The sequence below is a fragment of the Schistocerca cancellata genome, chromosome 11 (assembly GCF_023864275.1).
Source record: "Schistocerca cancellata isolate TAMUIC-IGC-003103 chromosome 11, iqSchCanc2.1, whole genome shotgun sequence".
Taxonomy (NCBI): Eukaryota; Metazoa; Arthropoda; class Insecta; order Orthoptera; family Acrididae; genus Schistocerca; species Schistocerca cancellata.
The window spans coordinates 171,700,720-171,725,737 of NC_064636.1; the positions used below are offsets into that span (position 1 = coordinate 171,700,720).

General features: G+C 40.4%; 1 protein-coding gene across 5 annotated transcripts in view; it reads right to left on the reverse strand.

Annotated features, from left to right (window-relative positions):
• Nucleotides 1–485: 485 nt before the first annotated feature.
• The window catches only part of LOC126108955 (zinc finger protein 492-like), a 139,395-nt gene continuing 114,862 nt past the window's right edge, over nucleotides 486–25,018 (reverse strand). For 3 of the 5 annotated variants that reach the window (XM_049914340.1, XM_049914337.1, XM_049914338.1), the window contains 2 exons: nucleotides 21,061–21,098; nucleotides 487–5,367 (listed from right to left, as the gene is read on the reverse strand). In XM_049914340.1, the coding sequence (XP_049770297.1) occupies nucleotides 3,561–5,367; nucleotides 21,061–21,098 (1,845 nt within the window). In that variant the 3' untranslated portion in view covers nucleotides 487–3,560. Of the gene's footprint in view, nucleotides 5,368–21,060; nucleotides 21,099–25,018 lie in introns of all 5 variants that reach the window. The other 2 variants (XM_049914339.1, XM_049914343.1) reach the window with 2 other exon arrangements.

A 25,018-nucleotide genomic window follows, 5' to 3' on the forward strand; every position in this document is an offset into this window, starting at 1 on the left:
CATGAATACTAGCTTGGGAAAATTGCAAGTTACCATTGACCACGGCATTGCACACATCATAGAGGAGTAAGCTGGAATACCTATACAGAGTGGTTGACCCAGTGTCATCTCTCTTCCAGTCACTATTGTTGTCCTCGGAATGGTTGTATGGCTCATATGTAATCAAAGATATTGTGAATCATTCAGATTCATGTGGTGCACGAGCAGCAGCTGTTGGGTAATTTTATACTTAAGTGGATTTTGGATCCTGGCACAAATCAGTCATGACTCATTTACAACTAAACATTAGGAGATGAGATGAGATGCTGATATGTATTAGTTTGTTTCTATTGTATAATTTTGTCACTTTGAAACATGTGAGAGCATTACATTCCACTTAGCTAAGGACTGAACCAATGACATATTACTTAAGAATCAGTATCAATTAAGTACATGAAATAAGATTTAATAAAACAATGATAGTGTTACAGTCTTAAGGAGATTAGTTTATTATGGGTATATTATCAGTTTTAATGTATCCTTCAATAAATTTGCAATTTTAACTTTTGTAGTACAAACTGCAGAGATTATAGGAAAAATAATGAATCTTATAAACATTATTGAGCTAAACCTCCTTTTGTATTGAATCCACATCCTAAAATTGACTTATCCTTGACCATTCTTGTACAATAGTTTATTCTGTTGTTATAAGCTTAGCTTATGATTTTATTAGGTGCTATTACACTCTTTTAATTTATGGGTATCTATTGTGTTTACGTAGACTCAGTTCTTAGCCTAGTTTTCCACACAACCACTGAATATGTTCATTTTCTGCTTACGTCTCGTGTACCAGACAAATGCTACATGAACCATCTTTAGCTCATACAAATAGATATTCAGTCCATATTGTGTACCTTTTTAAACATGTTACTACAAATTTTACTGTTTTTCTTAGTACAAATTTTACTGTTTTTCTTAGACATTCATAATATGTATACTCACCACACTTAGTAGTGTATTTTCAGATTCATCAGAATATAAGCCTATTGTCCAGAAACATGGCTTTTCCTTCCTTTCATTGGAAAATAATATTTAATACAATGGTATGTGGATGTTGCCTATTATGAATAATCCATACAGCAGTTGTGGATGTGTTATCATGAGAAAGATGGAATAAAATGTAATCACATCACTACAAATTGTCACAGCTGAAGTGTAGCAAAACAGAACAGTGCCAATCACTTAATTATAACTGTCTCCAGTTGTTACACGTGTGGTTGACATACTAAACGACTTTCACCAATAACAAACAGGTCGGAAATCAAAAATAAAAACAATCGTTCTGAAATTAAAGCATGAATACAGACTTCCAAAAACGTCATGTTTATTTACACAAATTAAGGAAACTATCCACATTGGAAACATCTTCGAATAAAACGCAAGAAATATTTAGTACTCATGTTCTGAGCTCTCCCGAATGTTGTTCTTGTGTATATGAATAACTGGAATCAAATTGTAAGCTCTAATGTTTGTTTACCTATTTCATTTTGTGTGTAACTTACATGGTATTGAACGCTGAAAAAATAATTAAGAGCTTTGGTGCATAACACCTATCTACGTTATCTCTCAATCACATACAGAGCTTTGTAAAACAAAAAAATCGCAAGAAAATATAGCTATTGTGCACTGGTGTAAATGGCAACCAAGAACAATGAATTTATTAGATTACACATTTTAGCATCTGACCCATTTATGTAGAGATGCACTGGTGAGCAAAAATGTGATGAATACTGCCTGCAAGGAGTATGAATGCCACATGTTGTACGTACATGATACAATAAGCAGATTACAATTATATAAGCAGACCAGAAATTAACAAGGAATTGTTCTACCAATTAGATGGGTCAAAGACATGTAAATCCAATGACATAAGTGACTTTAGCAAAGGGAAGGTTACAGTGGCATTGTAGTTGGGAACAAGCATCTCAAAAGTGATGAAGCTGGTAGGCTGAATCTATGCTACTTTTGTGAACATCTGTGGAAAGTGACTAATAGGTGATAAATCGATAACCTTATGAAAACATGTAATACACCTATGCATTACAAATCATGCAGGTCAGAGGCTTGCCTGCTCTGTGAAGCTTGACATTTGGCAATATGTGTCATATCTAATTACGGAAAACAATGCTTGAGCAGCCATAGACGTTTTTGAACCCACAAATCAATGTATATTGTTGAACATGGGGCTCCACAAAAATGTTCAATTGCAACTGCAGTGGGCAAGGGATCGTTGATGCTGGAATGAAGGTCAATGCTAATGTCAACTGCCAACTGTCAGGACGTGTGACATTTCCTGTTACACCAGGTAAGTTGCCACATCCAGATATGCTATCATCTAGGCAAATGGCACCAGGTGGAGGGCCCATTATGCTATGTGGACAGTCACTCGGGCTCCTTTGGGACATCTGGTAGTAATTGAAGGCATCATGACCGTTGCCGACTATGTGAGTTATTGCTACTGCATAGATTCCTTCATGCCTGATATGCTCTCCCATGGTGAAGGCATCTTCCAGCAGTATAACTGCCCATGTCACATATGCAGAACGACTCTACAGTTGCCTTAGTAGTATGGTACCTAACATCTTGACTACACCATGTAGCTGATCTGAACGTGTGGAATGCAACTGGAGCAACATACATGCAGAAACACATAAATGACATGCCAAGTCCATACTGTGTAGAACTGTCAAAGTATTGTGTTCCAAAGGTGAACAAACAGGCTATTAAGCAGGCTGCTATATTTGTTGTTACTCTTACTAATACAGGATTAGTACTAACAGAACATAAATGTACACTATTCATTTCACATACAGCAGATCTCTTGAGAAAACATACCTGACTAAAATCATTCCCATACCCATGTTTCTCCAGTGTTGAGTTTACTATCCTTTGTGAAGGAAGTGCCATGAATATATTTTTGATGTCATTGTTTGTAAAATTCACAGTTACAAGTACTACATGATGCCTATGTTTGGAATAATTAGCAGCAAGTCATCACATATCCTTGGCCTTATACTGAATATTGCATGGTACTTATGATTACTGACAAACATAGGGATTCATCACAATACACAATTTTCTTGTCTCAAGAGCTATAGGAAAAAAAAACAGCAGTGTTATTGACAAAAACACATTTGAGTCATGTTTCTCGAGTATTTAGTAATACAATTTCTTGACATCTCAAGCAGCAGATATGGATTTTTATATTGTCACATTATCTGTTACCACTCTATAGTACACATCGTTTCACAATTATACCACCTTTGTATGTTATTTCATGGGCATTACAATTTATTCTCCCCTTGCTTCATCCACTATTTTACATGTCTTGAGGGCATCAACCAGGAAAACCTATCTACAAAAAACTAACACTTACTAGTAGTTTCTTTCTGATGCATCTTGAGAGTGCCCAACTGAGTGAAACTTTTGTCACAGGTATCACATTTGTGAGGTCCCCTTCCAATGTGTCCTAATGTGTGTATCTTGAGATCAGCTGATCTAAGAATGATTTGCCACACACATCACTTTTGTGAGGTCTCTTCCTGGTGTGAATGAACGTGTGTCTTGAGATTGCCTGCCCTAGCAAAAGATTTCCCACGAATCTCACATTTGTGTGGTTTCTTTTCAGTGTGACCGAATACATGTTTCTTGAGATAACGTGAGAGGGCAAACGATTTGTCACAAATCTCACATTTATGAGGTTTCTTTCCAGTGTGAAGTAATACATGTTTCTTGAGACCGTTTGAGAAAGCAAAAGATTTCCCACAAATCTCACATTTATGAGGTTTCTTTCCAGTGTGTAGAAACACTTGTCTCTTGAGATCATATGAGAAAGCAAAAGATTTCCCACAAATCTCACATTTATGAGGTTTCTTTCCATTGTGAAGAAACACATGTTCCTTGAGATGGCTTGGGAAAGCAAAAGATTTCCCACAAATCTCGCATTTGTAGGATTTTTTTCCAGTGTGAATTAATGTATGTCTATTGAGAGTGCTTCTGCTGGCAAAAGATTTCCCACAAATCTCACATTTCTGACGTTTCTTTCCAGTGTGAATTAATTTATGTGCCTTGAGATTGCTTGTCGTGGTAAAAGATTTCCCACAAATCTCGCATTTGTGGGATTTTCTTCCAGTGTGAATTAATGTGTGTGTATTGAGAGTGCTTCTGATGGCAAAAGATTGTCCACAAAGCTCACATTTATGAGGTTTCTTTCCAGTGTGAAGAAACACATGTTCCTTGAGATGGCTTGGGAAAGCAAAAGATTTCCCACAAATCTTGCATTTGTGGGATTTTTTTCCAGTGTGAATTAATGTATGTCTATTGAGAGTGCTTCTCCTGGCAAAAGATTTCGCACAAATCTCGCATTTGTGGGATTTATTTCCAGTGTGAATTAAAGTGTGTCTATTGAGAGTTCTTCTGCTGGCTAAAGATTTCCCACAAATCTCGCATTTGTGGGATTTTCTTCCAGTGTGAATTAATGTGTGTGTATTGAGATTGCTTCTGCTGGCAAAAGATTGTCCACAAAGCTCACATTTATGAGGTTTCTTTCCAGTGTGAAGAAACACATGTTGCTTGAGATGGCTTGGGAAAGCAAAAGATTTGCCACAAATCTTACATTTGTGAGGTTTTTTTCGAGTGTGAATTAATCCATGTTTCTTGAGATTGCCTGCAACAGCAAAAGATTTGCCACAAATATCACATTTGTGGATTCTGTTTGTAGTAAGTACATCACCCTGGGATCTGACATTAACAGGTGTAGATAAAGATCCATAATGATTTGTTTCCCCTGTATCATTTGTCATGTGTGTGTTACCTATGTCACTAGCAGCTTTCCATGTTTCCTTGTATGAATTCAGCTCGTATTCTGCGATAGAAACTTCCGGCTCACTATCTGAAAAGATACTGCTTTGATGCTCTCCACTATAGCCATATTTTTCATGGTTTCCAGCAGTTAAGACATAATTCTCACTCATTCTCAAATGTTTTTTCAAACTAACATTACCGTGAAATACTTCACCACACCACTTACAAACATACGAAGGTGGTTGCATGCCATCAATGTGCATAAACACATGCTTTATGAATCTGTATTTTGAAGGAAAGCTCTGTTGGCAGAAATTACAGCTATATACATGTAATTCCTTTTCCCTCGTACTACAGTTATATCGCGTGGCAACTGAGCAGTTCTTATCAACAGTCATATCTTCTGTATTGGTACCAAACTCATGTGTTGACTTCATGTCTATCACCAACTCATCCTGGACCACTCTATGCTGACAAATTTCTTCACATGGTATGCCACAGCTCCCACTAGTACACTGAGTCAATCTGGAGAGTAATGAGGATAATGTTAAATACTGATATACGTACAACAAAGAAACAATATTTAGGTGTCCATAAATCCAGTACTATAAGCGAGAATTCATAAAATTGCATAAGAACTTACATATATAGTAACTGTTAGTGATTTAAAATTAAAATATTCCACCACAAGGAAGGAACTGAAGAGGTAAAAATAATGATTAATCTGAGTCACTGCCAATTTGATTTGAAATTTTTAGATGAGAATTAAAATAATTCACTTTCAAGTGTTACAATCTTTTTAAAATACAGTGCTACAAATTAATAGAGACCACCATGTAAGAGTTGTGTAGGTACTGGGTACTTGTTTCATATCCTTAATCTTTTTGTGGCAGGTACATTCATTCATGAACTATTCATGCAGCGATGATGGAAGTGCACATGTATTTTATCAACACACATACTACAGCCTGAACAGTAACACAGCTGATGGTTTACACCACATTTGCTAAAATGTTTGGCACTACAGCTGTGACCACTGCTTTATTCCTTCCTTTGTTCTCTCAATTCTCAAAGCAAAGTGCTGTCATTATAAACAAAAACCGTTTCTTACATTCTATCTACCTACTCCAGTACCCCTCTATCGTACAACTAGTCAGGGACTAATGGGACTTTGACACCTTTACTTGGTCTTTCGGCTAAGGCTAGTTGCGAAGTGCCATTGCATATATACGCTAGTATTTCAATGGGGTCACCACTCACAAAGACTACCACCACTCCCCCCCCCCCCCCCCCCCACAGGACAGAAATAGTGTACCCTAACTACCTGCATCCGGTATAATCCACAGGAAAGTGTAAATGACTGCAAATGTTTGCAAGCTGTGTAACTGAGACGGAATGTGGTGACAAGCCTGGTATTCACCTAGCGGTACATGGAAAACTGCCTAAAAACCACATCCAGGCTGGACAGTACACCAGCACTTCGTCGTTAATCTGTAAGACAAATTCGATTCAGGGACGGCGCGCTTACGTGAATCCAGGAATCAGCACGTTAGTGCTCTCGGCTACCATGATTGGTCATTACTTACATTACCATGAAAATATTACAATGGTTCCACCTACTAAGGGAATATTGTCAATGCATTTGATGCCAGGGGGGGCGGACGGCGGGCGGGAGCGAGGGGGGGGCGGGGGGCGGACGGCGGGCGGGAGCGAGGGGGGGGGGCAGGGGGCGGACGGCGGGCGGGAGCGAGGGGGGGCGGGGGGCGGACGGCGGGCGTGAGCGAGGGGGGGGGCGGGGGGCGGACGGCGGGCGTGAGCGAGGGGGGGCGGGGGGCGGACGGCGGGCGTGAGCGAGGGGGGGCGGGGGGCGGACGGCGGGCGTGAGCGAGGGGGGGCGGGGGGCGGACGGCGGGCGTGAGCGAGGGGGGGCGGGGGGCGGACGGCGGGCGTGAGCGAGGGGGGGCGGGGGGCGGACGGCGGGCGTGAGCGAGGGGGGGCGGGGGGCGGGGCAGGGCGGGCGTGAGCGAGGGGGGGCGGGGGGCGGGGCAGGGCGGGCGGGAGCGAGGGGCGGGGCAGGGCGGGCGGGAGCGAGGGGCGGGGCAGGGCGGGCGGGAGCGAGGGGCGGGGCAGGGCGGGCGGGAGCGAGGGGCGGGGCAGGGCGGGCGGGAGCGAGGGGCGGGGCAGGGCGGGCGGGAGCGAGGGGCGGGGCAGGGCGGGCGGGAGCGAGGGGCGGGGCAGGGCGGGCGGGAGCGAGGGGCGGGGCAGGGCGGGCGGGAGCGAGGGGCGGGGCAGGGCGGGCGGGAGCGAGGGGCGGGGCAGGGCGGGCGGGAGCGAGGGGCGGGGCAGGGCGGGCGGGAGCGAGGGGCGGGGCAGGGCGGGCGGGAGCGAGGGGGTGGCAGGAATGAGGTGTCTCCTGTCTCTTCCCTGTAATTTGGCTAAACATATGTGTAGCAACTCCTGTTCCAAGAGCAGTTCAAATGCATCATATTTCACTGAAATGAGCGTAAGCATCCAGCCATGAACACCTCCACTCTCATGGCCAGTGCTCCAGCAACTTTCATTAAGCACACACTGCCCTGTGGTCTCATGTCTGAGCCCATTATGTCATATCACAGTACTACAACTAACATGTATGAAGTGTTGCATATGTTGGAATTGTACAATTAGCAGCACACCCCCTAAACGTTCTAAGACCAATAGATCCTCTTACATACGTAAAATGACGATGATGCCTGATCTATATGTACATGATTACTCTGCAATTCATAATTATTGGCCTGGCAGAGGGTGATCGAACCATAATTTTTGATCTACTTCTCTACCATTCCACTCTCACTGCATGCAGGGAAAACGAACACTTACATCTTTCCATGCATGTGAGCTCCGATTTCTCGTACTTTACTATGATGATTTGTTCCTGCGTAGATGGGCATCAATAAAATTATCACACTGACGACAAATTCGTGTTTGAAATTTCATGTAAAATTCTTGCCATAGCGAAAAAGTCTGTTTTAATGATCACCATCCCAGTTCATGTATCATACCTATAGCACTCTCTCACTTGTTTCCGCAATAGTACAAAACGAGCTACACTACTTTCAATTTTTTTCGTGTCCCACACCACATTGCAATACTCCACAAGATAACAGATATACATAGTGTAAGCCATTTCTTTAGTAGACCTGTTACGTTTTCCAAGCGGTGTCCCAATAAAACAGTCTTTGGTTTGCTTTCTCCAGAGCATTATCTATAAGGATGTTATGATTTAATTTATTCATAAGAGTAATTCCTATGCATTCAGTTGAGTTCACAGCTTTTAGGTTTGTATGATTTATCGTGTGAAAGAAATTTAGCACATTCCTTTCCGCACTCAAGTGGTTGACTTCATGCTCTTCATTATTTACGGCCAATTGCTATTTTTCACATCGTGTATGTAGGTCAGGGACAAGAGACGGCCTATAACACTTACTTTGGAAACGTCAGATATTACTTCGATGACCTTCTGGCAGTTATTATGAACTGTGACCTTTCTCGTACAGAATCACGAACCAGTGCACACAACTACGATGATACCCCAGGGGCACACAATGTAATTGGAAGTTACTTGTGAGGAATTGAGTCAAAAGCCTTCTGAAAATCAAAAAATATGGAATCAATGTTATGTCATCTGTCCATATCAGTCATTACTTTGCGAGAATAAAGAGCTTCTTGTGTTTCACAAGAATTATGTTTTCCGAATGTGTGTTGGCTATTTGTCAATAAATGATGTCTTCAAGATAATTCATAATGTTCAAACTGACTATATTTTCCAAAATCCTACTGCAAACGACGTTAGTTGTATGGGCATGCATTTCATCGTATTACTCACATCCCCTTTCTTGGTTTCTGGTGTAATTTGTGCAACTTAGTCTTCGAGTACCAATCTTTCTGCCATTGAAGAGTTGTATATGACTGCTAAGTATGGAGCTACTGTATCAGCATATTCTGAAAGGAACCTGGAGGCATTGCCTCTCAAGTGTTAAGCTGCTCCACTATATTTATCCTTAGACGGAATTTAGGAAATCCGTCTTCAGTGACTCCCTTTAGTAGCACTGTCGTCAATAACTTTACCATTGTTATTGTGCAGTGAAGGTATTAATGCACCTTTACAATTGTGTACTTTACATACAACCAGAATATCTTTGGGGTTTCTACCAGATTTCGAGACAGAATGTCGTTCTGGAAACTATTAAAAGTCTGTCTAATAGATTTTGCGCTAAATTTCGAGCCTCTGTAAAACTTCGCCAATCTTGTGGATTTTTCGTTCTTTTTAATTTGGCATGTGTAATTCATTGCTTCTGCACCAGTGGTCAGACCTGTTTTATGTCAGTACCACATCTTATTAATTTGACATGTATCTCTCAGTTATTACTCATTTGACTTTAAAACGCATCTGGACTACGTTTAGAAAGACTTATCTGACGGAGTGCAAACTCTCTTCGGAATGTGTCAAGCGAATTTTTATCTGCTTTTTTTTTTAAGGGCGTGAATTTTGCGTTTATTTTGGTGAGCCTCGATGTTACAATATTCACTCTTGTGAACTGTTCATGGCTCAACAACATTGTGGTCACTAATCCCTGCTTGGTCAGGGCTATTAAGATGTCAAGGATGTTTTTGCGCTTCTGTACCCATTGTTCAAAATAATTTTCAGAGACGCCATTCAGTACGGTTTTGGACGACGCTTTATGCCTACCACTGACATTAAACATTTACTTTCCCCAATATATCGAGGGTAGTTTTTCTTCCAATTATTAGCAATATTATGGAATGTATTGGTAAGGTTCTGGCTGAGTTTCAAGTTTAAACAATCTTTAGACCTACAAAGAAGATTAGCGAGTGTAAACATAAGCTTCCGCGTCCGTTGTCACAGTCAATAAAATTCTTCTGCGTTTGAAGCGCATTGTCACCTATAAAATTCCGACGTTTCGGCGATTGTTGCAAGACGCCATCATCAAACCCAGAAGAATTTTACTGACCAAGATTGGCAAATATAAAATTGCATGTGACTGTGGGAAGGTTTATATTGGAACAACGATAAGACGTGTCAATAGCCGTTAAACTGAACACAAAAGAAACTGTCGACTGGGATCTACTGACATTCAGCTGTAGGGGAACAAGTTTTTAAAGACAGTGATCATGAAATAAAATTTAGTGAGACAAGCGTGTTAGCCAGGACATCTATTATTATGCACGTATGTATAGGAAAGCTATAGAGATTCAGAAACATCGCAAGAATTTCAACAGAAAAGAGGAAGGCTTACAGTTACACAGGATATGGTGGTCGCCTTTCCACCAACCATTTGACGATCGATTACATTCGATCGAGAATAATGACGTTAGTCTGAGACAGACTTACAGTCGGTCCGACGTGACGTATGTTTGTACCCTCTATCTGAACGGGAATTCCATGGCCTAGCACCCATCATTGACTCACCTCCAAAGATGTTGCCCGCAGTTGGCAACGAAACGCCAGAAAGTAATAGTTTTACAGATCGAAAGCGGCATCTCAGCCCTGAACTTTTAACTGATCACTACCTATAAAACCTCAAAGGAAATATCTACTTCAATTTCACTACAAGGTAAACCACTTCCACCAGCAATGAACACTACACCACCAACTATATTTCATCTATTCTTTGTGAACATGGTTAGGTCTCTCGAAAAATTTCAGCTGAGCGTATTTCCATACCTTTATTGTGGTTGTATCTATTCTCTTTCGGTGTTCTACTTGAAGCCTTTGAAACTGAAGCCCTTTCTGCACTTATCTGAGACCCTCTAACCTAAAAAAAGCCCAGAATCCTCTACACATCCCCACACTCGTGGAACTGCTTCATTTGTGTAGTTGAATCCTGACCCACTTAGCAGAACCCACAAATCCACCAACTTTTGGCGCTAGTCAAGGAATCCGCAACCTACACAGTTGCAGAACTGTCTGGGACAGACTGTCCCTCCACTCTGTACCAATGAACCACTTTCAGTTCTGCTCATGGTGCTACAGATGGTGAGCCCCACCATCTCGAAAGCAAGACTGGGAGCAGTACTACTTCAGGTACTCACCTCAAACCAGAGAGAACCTCTTCCAATTCAATGTGGCAGATATTGTGAGCACCAATGTGAGTCACCACCTACAGCTGGCTATGGCATGCTTTTCACGGCATTTGGAAGCACCCATTTCTTATCTGTAAAGACTCCACCGAGTATGCACACACAATGCACATTGGATTCCTTCCCCTCCTAAGCAGTCGTATCTCTAAATGGTGCCATTACATACATAACATCGGAGCTTCCAATTACCAGTAATACTACCCTCTGTGAATGCCCAGTCTTGCACGCTGAGAGGCTTCCTCTGGAACATGGAAGAAAATTCATCTGGCTCATGGATTTCATCAGTCATGGACAGCACCTGAATCTGTTAATCTGACGAACTGAGTGGGCTCTCCAATCACCAACATGGAAAGTCTTTCACTGCCACCCACATGCTGAAATGACTTCCCACTCAACTGCAAGTGAGAGGTCAATCTCAGTGTGGGCAGTACACAAGGTGACTGCAGCAGTGCACCAATTGGTGGACAACACTACCGGGAGCTGTGAGTGAAGAATCACCAACTTTATTCACACTTGAACACAGCCATTACTGTATCTGTCCATACAAGAGTTGGCATAGTAAATACACGGACATATATGAAATATATGAGTTGAAGGTAAGGAACACTGACAAAATTTAAAATAAGTCGCTTCTTATGAAAAGATGTGTCAGCTCACAGTACTCTGATGTGCTACTGCTGCTACTATGAGAGCTACCACTGGATTGAGATATCTAAGTGCTGCAAGTAACACAGAACAAATGAGTGATGCAATTCAGCCAGTGGTTCTATGGACTACGCAGTTAATAAAGCATATAAATGTGCCTGATAAATACACAAATGTGCACAAAATATGGGATTTGAAGCTAAATAACAAAAATAAAATAATAATAATAAAGATGATAATAATAATAAAGATAACAGAAATATTCAGCAATGATAAAATATGGCTTTTGGAACAGACAAATGTAAGAAAAATAGCATAGTCAAGGGAAAACACACTAAACAAGAAGATTACATATTGGATAACCACAGCGACTGCATAGAAGGGATGGAAAAAACAGATGCCTATAAATATCTAGGATACAGACAAAAAATAGGAATAGATAATAAAAATATTAAAGAAGAACTAAAAGAAAAATATAGACAAAGACTAACAAAAATACTGAAATCAGAATTGCCAGCAAGAAACAAGACAAAAGCTACACATTCAGCAACAGAAAGATTCACATTAAGCAGGAAGGAAGAAGGGGATTTATCGATACAAAAAACCTACATTATGGACAGGTAGACAATTTAAGAAAATTCTTTATGGAACGAGCAGAAACTAGCATAATACACAAAGCAATCACTCATGTAAATACATCGGCTACACCACTGCAATTTCATAACCACTTCTACAACCCTTTAGATCACGTAACATCAACAGATATGAAGAAAGGAAATTGGAAAAAGAAAACACTACATGGCAAGCAACCGTATCATCTAACACAGCCACACATCGATCAAGACGCATCCAACACATGGCTAAGAAAAGGCAATATATACAGTGAGACAGAAGGATTCATGATTGCAATACAGTTGACATTATACCAATTATACTATCAACTACAGCAGTCATACCACACAATATCCACCAGTACATCAATGCAATACAGCTTCATCGAAACTTATATATACAATTACAGAAATCCGTAATTATTGATACATGTTCAATTACCCGAAAGTTCCTAAATGCAATATAACATATACCGTACAGTTAAAACGAAGTGACGCTTGATCAAGGTCTGCGTCACTTTCCATTTTTAACCAGACTTAACGTCTGAGAAAGTAAAGAAATAATAATAATACAATTATAGCTATAATAGTAGTAGATGTTGTGAAAATATACTTACAGCAATGGATAAATAATTTGCTCACTTGTGACAACTTCAAAGGATAAGGATGTCAAGTCATGCATCCAAAGTCCCTGTTGTGAGGCAGTTTAATTATTAATGCTGATGCTGATGAATAGAGAAAATGTGCAAATAAGCTTCTAACTAACACTATGTGCCTTCCTTGCTGGAAAGATGAAGTCGTTGCAGCAGCAGGCATCTGGTGTCAACAAAATGCTGTTCAATTAAACCTACTGTTTGAATACCAGTGGGTGTAAGCATGTCAGAATGTGTAATATTGAATAGGAAGTACTTATAAGTGGAATTAGTTGAAAACCATTAATTTAGTGATGACAAAATAATATTCTCGTTGGACGAATGACATTGACCACGCAATACGTCAAAGCTAATTTCAGCCTTGTTCCACAGAAAAGTTTGCTCTCCCCTGCTGTTACCAGGTGATCATACCATCTCTGTAGGGGATTCAGTTGATATAGTTAAAATATTTCACCACAGAAGGAGCTCAGATCTACAGGAGCAGACTTTCAAGTTTAATGAAATGCAGTACAGGATGAGCTAATGTGTTGGCAAAGAAGGCAGTCACATATCCTCCAATTCTACAGCACATTGTGCACTTATCTACTGTCCATAACTTGCCAAACTCTCCATTCATTGGAAACTACCATAGCTCGACACCATGATGCATTCTGTGCATTGACTGCAGTGGAAATGTATGATTCAACATCACCAGATGTGGGCACTGAATTACAATCTTATTTAAGTTTCTTTATATACCCATCTGTAAGTAAGATTTTATAAAACCCCTCTATTTCAATGTAAATAAACATTTACCACCATAACCAAGTGGAAGAAACAGTCTCACCACAAGGGTCTTCAAATGACTGGTCCTGCTATTATGAAGGTAGAAACCAGAAGAACAAGACAAATGGATCATTACTTCCTGATAGAAATGCTTTGGTTATTGGGGCTTCATGCTGTGGAAAATAATCTAGTTTTTACACTGTTGACATACCCTGTGGGAGACCACTTAGAGCATGTATATATTTTTCAAAAATCCAGTTTCAGTCAAAATATCAGCTACTGCAGGAAATTTTGCATGGCATTGAGGGAGTAACATACTGAACAGCCAGCAAAAGCAGCGACATTCTACCATTTGAAAACGTAAAACCTAACAGCATATTCATATTTGGCAACATCTCAGTGGAAAATCAGGATATCTGCAGGTATTTCTGATTTGCTCGCCACGTGCAAGTCAATGTTTTTCATTTCAGTAAGACATACTTAAGCATCCCAAAGCTATTTGTCTGGGATACATCAACCTTATAACTTTCGAACAGGACAATCTAAATTTAAAGCATATTTCCAAAGTACAAGTAGGAAATGGCATGCCACTCAATGAATTTGTTACATGTGAGGATTGCTGAAGTAACTGTCAGTATAGCTTGCTGGTTACAGATAAAACTGGTAAATTGAACGAGAGTCAATAGAAACAGAACTTGAACAAGTATCTTCAAAAAGGGAATGCACCAAAATGCACATGTGTCAGTATATTGTACACTATGTACAAATTTGAACATGTGTTGGACATTCATTCGGAGGATGCAAAGCACATGCATTTGACAAAAAAATGGAGGTAGTAACACTAAATTAAGGGAACTGAAGGTCTTGTCAAGGGAGGTGCTATGAATGTTGAGGTGTTGAATGCTCTAATACAGGAATGTGAACTGTGTGTCAACAAGAAATTAAAGATGTGTGTGTGAATTCCTATGGGACCAAACTGCTGAGGTCATCGGTCCCTAGACTTACAAACTATTTAAACTAACTTACGCTAAAGACAATACACACACACACACACACACACACACACACACACACACACACACACACACACACACCCGAGGGAGGACTCAGACCTCCGGCGGGCAAGAAATTAAAGAAGTCGATGCAAAACTAACGTATGTGTGGAACAAGAATGTGATAGCTAAGGCACTTCACTCCCATCACCACCCATAGTCTCAAAGCACATTTAGATTGTAAACTGTCTCAAAAATGCCTTAGTATACAGCAGGATGTTGCCAAAAAAGTGTAACGCTAAAAACAGAGGTGTGGAAGGCAATGTGATAGAAGTTACTTTTGTGAAAGTTAGGTCAACTGCAACAAGACCAGCATCTCTCAGTAACATTTAAGCCAGGAACTGACAGGCTGGAAGAACTGTCATGCACTGTAGATATAAGCAGGAGGAGGAGGAGGAGGAGGAGGAGGAGGAGGAGGAGAAGTAGCAATTATGAGTTAAGACAACATATGGGGTCATCAGGACAAAACCATATTTGGTATGTAAGCACTCAATATGCTTAACCAAGAAGGCCATAAGAATTGGGAACAAGAATTTGAAAGACTGCCAGGGCTCTTACAGTTAATAATTCTGAAAACGTCAAATGTTAAAAATATACCCTGAAACTATAAAAACATGTGGTCCATTATTACGAATTACCAACACATGTAAAACCCCAAAAGGATGAATGGAAGTTTCATAGAGTGACAAATACAGGATTTTAACTGTACCAGCAGTAGCAGCTCCACATAGTGCAGGTAAAATAACCGAAGTTTAGCCTGAAAGACTGAACAATCTACCTCTAGAGTATACAAATTATGGTAACTAAATGAAATCATAGCCCGATTACGACTGTTTACAACTTCAGCTGGTGAAGAGAATGCTGGTCACATGAGCATCATCGAGTAATTGTGGAGGGAGTTGTTCATGAGCTTTACAGACCTGCATGCAGAATATTTCTGATAATACAAGGAATGGATTATATGTGGCAGGCTGATCTCAGATACGCAAGATTACTTAAAATCAAATAATGGTTTCAAGTACATTCTCATGGTCACAGACACATGTTCCAATTTTGCTTGGGCCTTACCTTTGAAAGTAAAGTCAAGGAAGGACGGTTTGAGAGGTTTCTAAACAATTGTTGCAGACAGGACTAACTCGACGCCCAACAACCTTGAAGCATGTAATGGAAGTAAATTTTACAATAGACATTTCAAGGTAGAATTGGAATGATGTTGGATAAATCACTACTCAACATTCTCCCATTTGGAAACTAGCACTGCCAAATGGTTAAACTGGACAATCGAAAACCGAATGTGGAAGCAATGTAATCTTCTACGTATGTGCAAATAGCTGAACATACAGCCACAGATCATTGACAAGTATAATCGCATTATTCACCACAGAATTAAGAACAAACCTAATGATGTCACAAACGAACTATGGGAAAGCTTTAAACCCATTATGTTCCTCATAGAGCAGATCGTAAGATGTCGAGGGAACAGGGCTTTGATGAAATGGTTTAGTTTCTCATCGACAGCTGGGTGAACAGTCGCAAATTGCTATGCAATACGAAAATCAAAGCTCAAACCATGCAGTAGTGTGGCACGAGTGATAAGAAATGTGTCAACAAAGTTGGAGGTGGTATTCTCAAGAGTCTGCCATTCGAACTTTGTATTTCTGGATACAATGTCTGTGGGGCTGGAAACAAATTGAAATAGCACCTAGATTATGGTGATAAGGGCTTTAACACATTGGAAAATGTGTGCAAAGAGCACATCATCACCTACACTACAAATAAAGATCACCATATTGCTCACCAAATACTCATTGATAAGGCTGCACAGGTATGTCAAGGGATGGATATTCATATAGGACAACCTATTCCTGCATATGATGTTGATAAGGCAATGTTTGCTCGAACTTAAATTGGGTACTGGACTAACCTTCAAGCAATACTGAATACAACTCACTATATACTAAATATGAAGAAAAACCTATGAAATATTTACAGAATTGGTGACAGTAGCAAAAGGTGCCTTGAGGCAGAAAGATGGAAGGAAATGATGGGTTAAAACGCCCAGGTTCCTACCAATACCAAAGACATCTGGTGAAATAATTCAGGTTCTGATTCCTACATTTGCTGGGCTGTCAGCCACTGGTTTCATTAGCTAGGAGAGCTGATATATTTCAAGCAGTACAGAACGCCCGAAAAAGGGAAAAGTAACTACAAGCAACTAAAATGTGTAATATGGCCATGGAGGCCATCGCTATAGGTAAAGGCCTCTACTTACAATACAGAAAATGGCTTGGGTTGCACATTAAAAAAACTTCCACAGCAGTGGTACTGGAAAGAAGGATTAAAAATATAGATCTGCTTAAACTCGTCAGAAAATTTAAAATCACGAGATTTTACAGTGTGTTTATGTAGGATACTTTGCCTGAGATGATGTGGAAATCCACAAAACGTGGAACTGTAAATTTAGATGTTGTTTGGGGTATGAAGCTCTTGGTGATTTAAGCCCACCTGAAGAATTGTGTTGTCACTTCACCAAAAGGAACCAGCTGTTGTACAATGTTCGGCACTACCATGACTTCAGTTCATACCTCTGAGGATATTTCTGAATGATATTTTCCCTGAAAATTGCTGAAAAACAAGCAGTATGCAAACCTCTGCATCATTTGAAGCTTTGATGTACTGACTTTCACTCTAATCCTAATTGGTCTAAATTTAAAGCAAACTACTTTCCTCCAATATATGAGCAGGGGGCAATGACGTACAGCACTGACTGGCTGGAAACACATGAAAGCATAGCTAATGTCACTGAATTTAGGAGACAGGTTGATGTACAACTGAAACCGACTGTAGAATCCTTGACGAAAAGGGAGCTGAGATACCTGGTGGGAGAGTCCACATGGTTAATGGGGACAGCAAAGGCAATGATACAACGGGCATTCAGGCATCATGTTTTCCTGCATAAGTGTTTCTGACAAATCCAAACCATATAAACCTTGAGACAACTTTGTATTTCAGAATTTCCTCTAGTAAATGTGGCAGATGGCCTCTGAAGCCCCAGATGTATGGACTACAGAGGATACCAGCCCTCCAGCAGATGTATCAGGATGATGGTTCAAAATGTGGAGAGCACGTCTCCGCAAGCAAACCACATTGCTGCATGCCTCAGTCCACCAGGGAACAGAACATGCTACAGTAAACATGAAGTGCATGGTATGGAACACACTTCGGCGGTAGGGATAACGTTTGGAAGATACTTTAAGTGGTCATCACAGCTGTGTAAATGTCGTGAGGGAGGGGTAAAGCCTGCAGTTGGCCTTGGAAAACTGCTAATTGGATTTGCACTCAGGTGGGTTCGTAGTCTGCGAATGGATAGCACACAGAAAGTCATCACTTGAGTATGTGTCAGAGGGAATGGGCCATTCAAGATGATGAGCGAGCTGGACAGTGCAGAATGAGAGGTCCAAATGGTAATAAATGTGCATGGAATCTGAAAGGAAAGTAGGTGCTCCAGTGCTAAGAGATTCAGGAAGTCAGCTAAAAGGGCACCTCTTGGACAGGTTCTCCCAGAGCACCAAATCAGATTGTGGGCATTAAAGTCGCCCAGCAGCAAAAAGGCGTGAGAGAGCTGATCAATGAGCTGGAGTACGTCCAACTTAGTAACAGCAAATGAAAGAGGGGTGTAGAAGTTATGAAGAGGAAAGGTGAAATGAGGAAGTGAAATGTAGACTGCAACTGCTTGCAGTCGAGTGTTCAATGAGATGGATGACCAGCATGGCTCCCTGTGAGGTGGAATGCTGTCCTTGGGGGAAGATCACAGAGGACCAGAATGAAACATGAGAGATCAAAGGGGTTGTGAGGACAATTTTTTTCTTGGAAGCAGAAAACAAGCGGACACCAATTCCAAGAGCAACCGTGACTCCTCCTTGTTAGATCTAATACCACGAATGTTCCATTGGAGAAGAGTCATAATGGGGAATGGGGAAGAGGGAAAACAAGAAGGTTAGTCACCTATGTGGCTGCTGAGTGCCAGCCTTCAAAAATCCACTGCTACAGGGGGCAGATGCTGGACAATCCTGTTCCATGAGGTCTACAAACATATTAGCTTCCCCCCTGGGTCAGCCTGTGAATTCCATGGCAGAAAACCAGTAAGCAGTGGGCACCAGCAAAATGGAGGTCAGCCGGGCGAGGGTGTATGTGGCAACACCACTGAAGATCTCTAAGTCAGGGAAGGAGAAAACCGTTTTTGTTTGATTTCTTAGAACTTTCTAGTTGGCAGATGAAGACTATGGTTTGAACTGTAGAAAGTCTTTGCAGGAGTATGGCTTTTATCCTTTCAGCCTGACAGTTGTGTAGCAGGTGATTTCGCCACCAGGGGCAAAGATCTGATGGCCTGTTGCACAGCTGTAGGAGATGGGGGTGCTACTGTGACCTGGGTGATTTCACTACTGCAATACTGAACTTGAGGTTGTAAGTCTGGGTAGGCATATTCTCCGTTATGCATGGCATAGCAAAAATGGTACTGTAAATGCCAGATGGTAAAATGCACGGATTTTGACTAGCTAACTGCAAGTTACAGTGTGGGGTTTGATGTCCTTCACTCAGATCTCATGGATGGTTCACTCATTAAGACCCATTGGGCACTCATGGGATTACAGATGATACAGCCGAGAGGAGGCAAACAGCTGCCCTCATGAACATCTCTGCTGAGAGTGGCTCAAAATGGCTCTGAGCACTATGGGACTTAACATCTCAGGTCATCAGTCCCCTAGAACTTAGAACTACTTAAACCTAACTAACCTAAGGACATCACACACATCCATGCCCGAGGCAGGATTCGAACCTGCGACCGTAGCGGTCGCACGGTTCCAGACTGAAGCGCCTAGAACCGCTCGGCCACCTTTGCTGAGAGTAACGCATTTGGCTATGTTTTGACAGGATACATGTTTTATTATAATGTTGACACTTGTAGGATCTCATCTGGTTTGGAATGTATGGTTGGACCGTGATGACTTCATAGCCTGCCTTAATCTGTGAGGCAATCACTACTTGAGCAGACGGTAGAAAGAGTGCATGCGGGCATTAAGTTCGCATCCATCTTTTTCATTACTCAATGGGCCACAGTGATGCCATGATTAGAGAGGTAAGTGTGGATTTCTCCCTCAGTGAGGCCATCTAGCATCAGAATGTAAAGAACATCATGTGAAGATTTCAGTGAACGATTGTCCTCAACACAAACAGGATAACTCTGGAGGAGTAATGCTGTAAGCAGTTGTTGGGCTTGAAAAATCACGATACGTCTTCAGAAGCAAAGTTGTATTACAAAAATGACAAAAGAATTTCACAGCATCTGCAACTGCTACAGCAACTTTCAGAATGCATGCATTAACCATGGAAAAGGACTGACCGCCTCTGGTACATGATACTGTGAGGACATTTAGGAGACACGAACTAAGATGGTGATTGAGTCATTGCTAAATAATAACCCATGATTGCCAACATCTCCAATGGTATGCTCCTTCCAATTGGGGGTCCTCTCAAAGGAGGATTCACTCACCATAAATGACTTCACTCGTCAGGTCACACCTCCCAAACTCCTGACAGAGGGACCAATTGGCATTTGGGAAGGTAACAGCTTAGGCAGTCACCCCTGTTTGGGCCTGGCCTGTATCAGAGGGTATGTGTGAAACCTACCTGTTGACTCAGAGCTGGGAATTAATCATTACCTTCTCACTTGTAATGTGTTTAATGAATGGGTCAGCCTTCAGGGAACATCAGGACAAAGGAGAAACAAAGAGAATCAGGATTCACCAGTTAAGTCTTCACAACCTTAGTGAAACTAGCACCAGCTACTTACGGTTCTTCTTGATGGTGGCCCATAAACTGTCACCACTAAAAGCTTGTGTGTTTCCTGAGCACCACTGTAGTACAGCATTGAAAGAGCTGTTCAACACCATATGCATTAATCTGAAAGGTGGGAATCAGCTCCAATTTTTGGATATATACTTCTTACTTGTTCTACTGCAGTATGACATTAGCCTGTGTCCATCGAGATGAATCTGTTGAATTTCAGTGATTTTCATGTGGTGATGTGCATTAAGAACACTACAGCTGCTGACATACCACCTGAACTTTTATTTTCCTGTACAGATGTTAGACATTTGCTCTATTTATCTAGGAACAGTCACATAATGGTTGTTGCAGAGAACATTACTGACCATACTGCCTTGTAATGTTGTTGCTTATCGGTAGTATTGAATAATTACAGTAGTGCATTTTATACCTTAAGTACTTTCACAAGTAATAAAAATTTATATTTCTCAAAATGTTCTGCAGTGAATTATGAAAACTTACCTTGTACTATCAGATGCATATCCTGTTGAGGTTTCCACCTGAAATATTTGAAGAAATGGCCTGTGATTTACAACTGATGAGACAGTAAATAAATATAATTCTATTAATGCCCACCAACATGTGAGTGGTCCACAAAATGCTGTAAGTGAGGCTTGAAAATATGATAAACAGTTGCAGTTAATGAAACAGAATGTTAGTAAGAATTCACTCTCCATTTTCTCACTTTGTCTTCAGTGCTGTAAATATCTACACAAGCCAGTAATTCGGTTGTAGCCATACTTCCTACTAGACACTTCACAAAGAAAATTGACCACAAACATCTTTAATCTGCCATGCACCTACTTCTTGTGTAAAATTTTCGTTCACTTTTTTTCATTATGAAAAGTGACAGATGAATCTATCATCACAAGTGACACAATTGGGCCTTTGTGCACTGGGCAGCACAGACCAACTTGCAGAGGTGAGGAGTGACTTCTAAACCCAACCATAAGTTCACATCCAGAACTAGATACACACTTGGACCATTAAATATACAAACATTAATAAATATTGGCAGACTCAAAATACTTTCAGACATTGTAAATGGACAACAAGTTAAAATTGGCATTACAAAATTGCATGTTCACAGAGGAAAAAATACCACATTCAGATAACTATACATTTTTCACAGAGAACACAGGGAAGAAATTCATGAAACTACTCCAGAACTAGGCTCTGCATTCATAAATGGCAAATCTATTTCGCAGTCAGTACCAAATTTTTCATTACCTCCAGAAAGACTCGCTCCCTGCAATAATTCAATATTTAGATGAGAAGTACACAATAATTAATGGTCATGTACCAATAAATCAGGGTAACAAGAATAATGCAGAAAGCGAAACAGTCCTGAGAACAATGTTGAGAAGAATCTGATGAAGTGCTAGAGGAAAACATAAAAATTTTATTAAATTTTTATCCTCAGACTGGCACAGGGTGGAGATGAGAACATTTTCTGCCTTAACTGCTATTACCTGTATTTATTCACAACTGGAATTTTGACTTATGCCATTCTCCAGTGACATCTTACTATGAACTACATCGAAGTTATTAAATGTCACACCTAGTGCTTGGGGAGTGGATATTAAGACATGCAGTATGACATGATTGACATGAATTCGTACATGAAGTACTACCATTGTCTGAACATACATATTACGAAGACGCCTGTCTTGTAATGAATATGGATTTTGTGAACATGGTTAACATAAGGAAAGTAGTACCTCAAAAGGATTCAGACGTCACACTGGGCTACCACTTGAGAACTGTACAGCTGCCAAATTAATTTTGAATACATGTATTCCATAACCTTCCAGGGAGAAAATGTTTCTATTTATGTCTGCCTGACTGTGGGTGTAAGAAAAAAGGAAAAATGGTAACAAAAAGACATTTAGCTAAATTGTTGGCAGATAACACCCCACCCACAAACCCACATACACCAGTATAAAGATATGAGGTCAACAATAATATGATTTGAGAATATCAGTTAGCTTATGTTCCAACAACAAAGCACAATTCCAAAAAGGTGATGATTTCCAGAGTTGGACAAAGATACCTGTTGAAATTGACTATTATCACCGAATCATAAAAGTAAGATTCCTGGCCTGTAATAACAGATAGCCATGTTCACAGAAGATTAAAAGAAATTCCACGAAAAGTTCAAGGAGAAAACAACACTAACAATTCCAAAATAGGAGATGTATCAGAGAGAGCTTAGGACAGGACGGTCCTCTGAAGTGCAAATCAATAAAGGACTGAAGGAGCAAAATACTATTGGAATACATCTGTAAACTTTTAGAAGGCTTATGATTATGAAGCAAGACTGCTTTTATTCAAAATTCTTAAAGAATCTGAAAGACAGAAGACAACGTGAATCATCTTAAAGAACTACAGCCTCATTTGAGACAAGACCAGACTTCAGCCAAGGCAAAGGACTAACGCCATTCTTCTTTCAGACCATACTAGGAAAGTGAACATTCAACAGATGGAGCAGTTGTCAGAATCCAATACCAGAAGTTGAATACTACTTGGTTAGAAAATGGGTGTCAAAATTGTCTGTTCAACTTTTGTACATAATTAAGCAATACTCATGGTGTAGAGAAAGTACAAAACAGAGAGAGAGAGAGAGAGAGAGAGAGAGAGAGAGAGAGAGAGAGAGAAGCAGTAGGAGAAGCATGACTACTTGTCTCCCCTGGTAAGAAGCAGTAGTGGGTAACAACAGGACTGCAATATCCCAATCAAATAGTAAGTATGGGAGTATCAGGGGAAGACAAATTTAACGACCTATGAGAAGTCATGTAGGCAAATGGTGGGGAAAATGGAGCCACAAAAGGTAGACATGAAAGATGGTCTTTGCATTTCTGTTAACAGAAGATGTTTACAGTAAAAATTCTTTCTCCAAAATTGCAGAACCTCAGACTTGCAAGGCAGTCATTTGGCCAAGCTACACATCTGCATCACAAACACTAATTTTAGAATCAACAAACGATAGTGAAAATTATGAAAAAAGGAAAGATATTAGGAAAAAGGGCACCAGTACAATCATTTAAATTCGGGAACAACACAGAAGTATAGATAAATATGTAGGAAAATAACTGGAGACAAAATTTGGCAAAGAAGGCTAATGAATCTTATCATACGAAAAAGAAAAACTGTGCAACAGTACTAAAAACTTAAGAAAAGAACTCATTGGCTTACAGAACTGCACCAAGACCTACATAAAACTTGTATAAATAAGCAATAAATTTAAAACCAAATACAGAAACAGAATTGAGTTGATAAATTCTCCACAGCAAAATAGTTCCAAAAAGACAAGACAGAAACTGGATGTCAAGTGAGTGGAAACAAGAAAGCGTACTGATGAAAGAGTAGCATAAAGAAATGTAAAGCTTTAGCTGGCCTGTAACTGAGAAGGGGAAAAAAAAATTATTTTTCCATATTTCTAGTACCATCTCAATAAAGCGCAGCAATTGTATATGTACTGCAAACACATTACAGCAATGAGGTCAAAGAATCTCTGCAAATATGCAGGGAAAAGCATTTGGAGTGTTTTGTTATGCTACAGCAGTGCTCAGAAATGTTTTGCAGTTGGGTTATCCTGTCAGTACTGCTTGCATGCAGTCAAAAAAGAGCAACATGTATGTGTCACTCAATCAAGATCTTCATGCTGCTGGGGTTACATATCTAGTGAAAGAGCAAAATCATACAACAATCTAAGTACGTATTTCTTTAGCTCAAAAGTATGTAGCCTGCCTTGATGGCACGGTATTCATTAACTACTATGACTCATGTATTCACTCAGTGGTTGTTTACTTGTAGAGAACTAAAAGTGTAGGAAAACAAAACACTTGCTTGATGTGAGACAAGCTGTTTTGCATGACTTCAAGATTGGGAGGTAGCAATCTAGCACTGCTAGAGACTATGGCATATCACAACCACTAAGTAGTGTGCACAGAACAGGAAATAACAGTAACCAGTAAGCCAAGGTCAGGTCATCCTTGAAGAGCAAGGAGGAAGGGCAGAATGATTTGTAAGCAATCAGCTGCTGCTCCAAGTGAAAAACATCTCAACAAGTCAGGGATGACAGGAAGCAACATAATGGACTGAGCCAATGCACATCTACTGTAAAAAGTCACTAAGTAACGGATGATTTACATGATAAATGACATAAACCCACTCATAAATTCAAAAAATAAGGACAGGATAGAGTTTGCAAGGAAACCTCGAACTTGGAATGCCAAAGAGAAGTCTAAGATTTCATGAAGTGACAAAAATTAATTTAACATATTTATTTTCTGATGGTGCCCAGTATACTGGATGATTCAGTAAGAACTGTCACCAAGAATAACTCTTGAAGTATGGTAGGAGTTGAGAAGTTTGTGGGAAAAAAGTTGCATGATGCAACAAAAAACCGCCATATTAT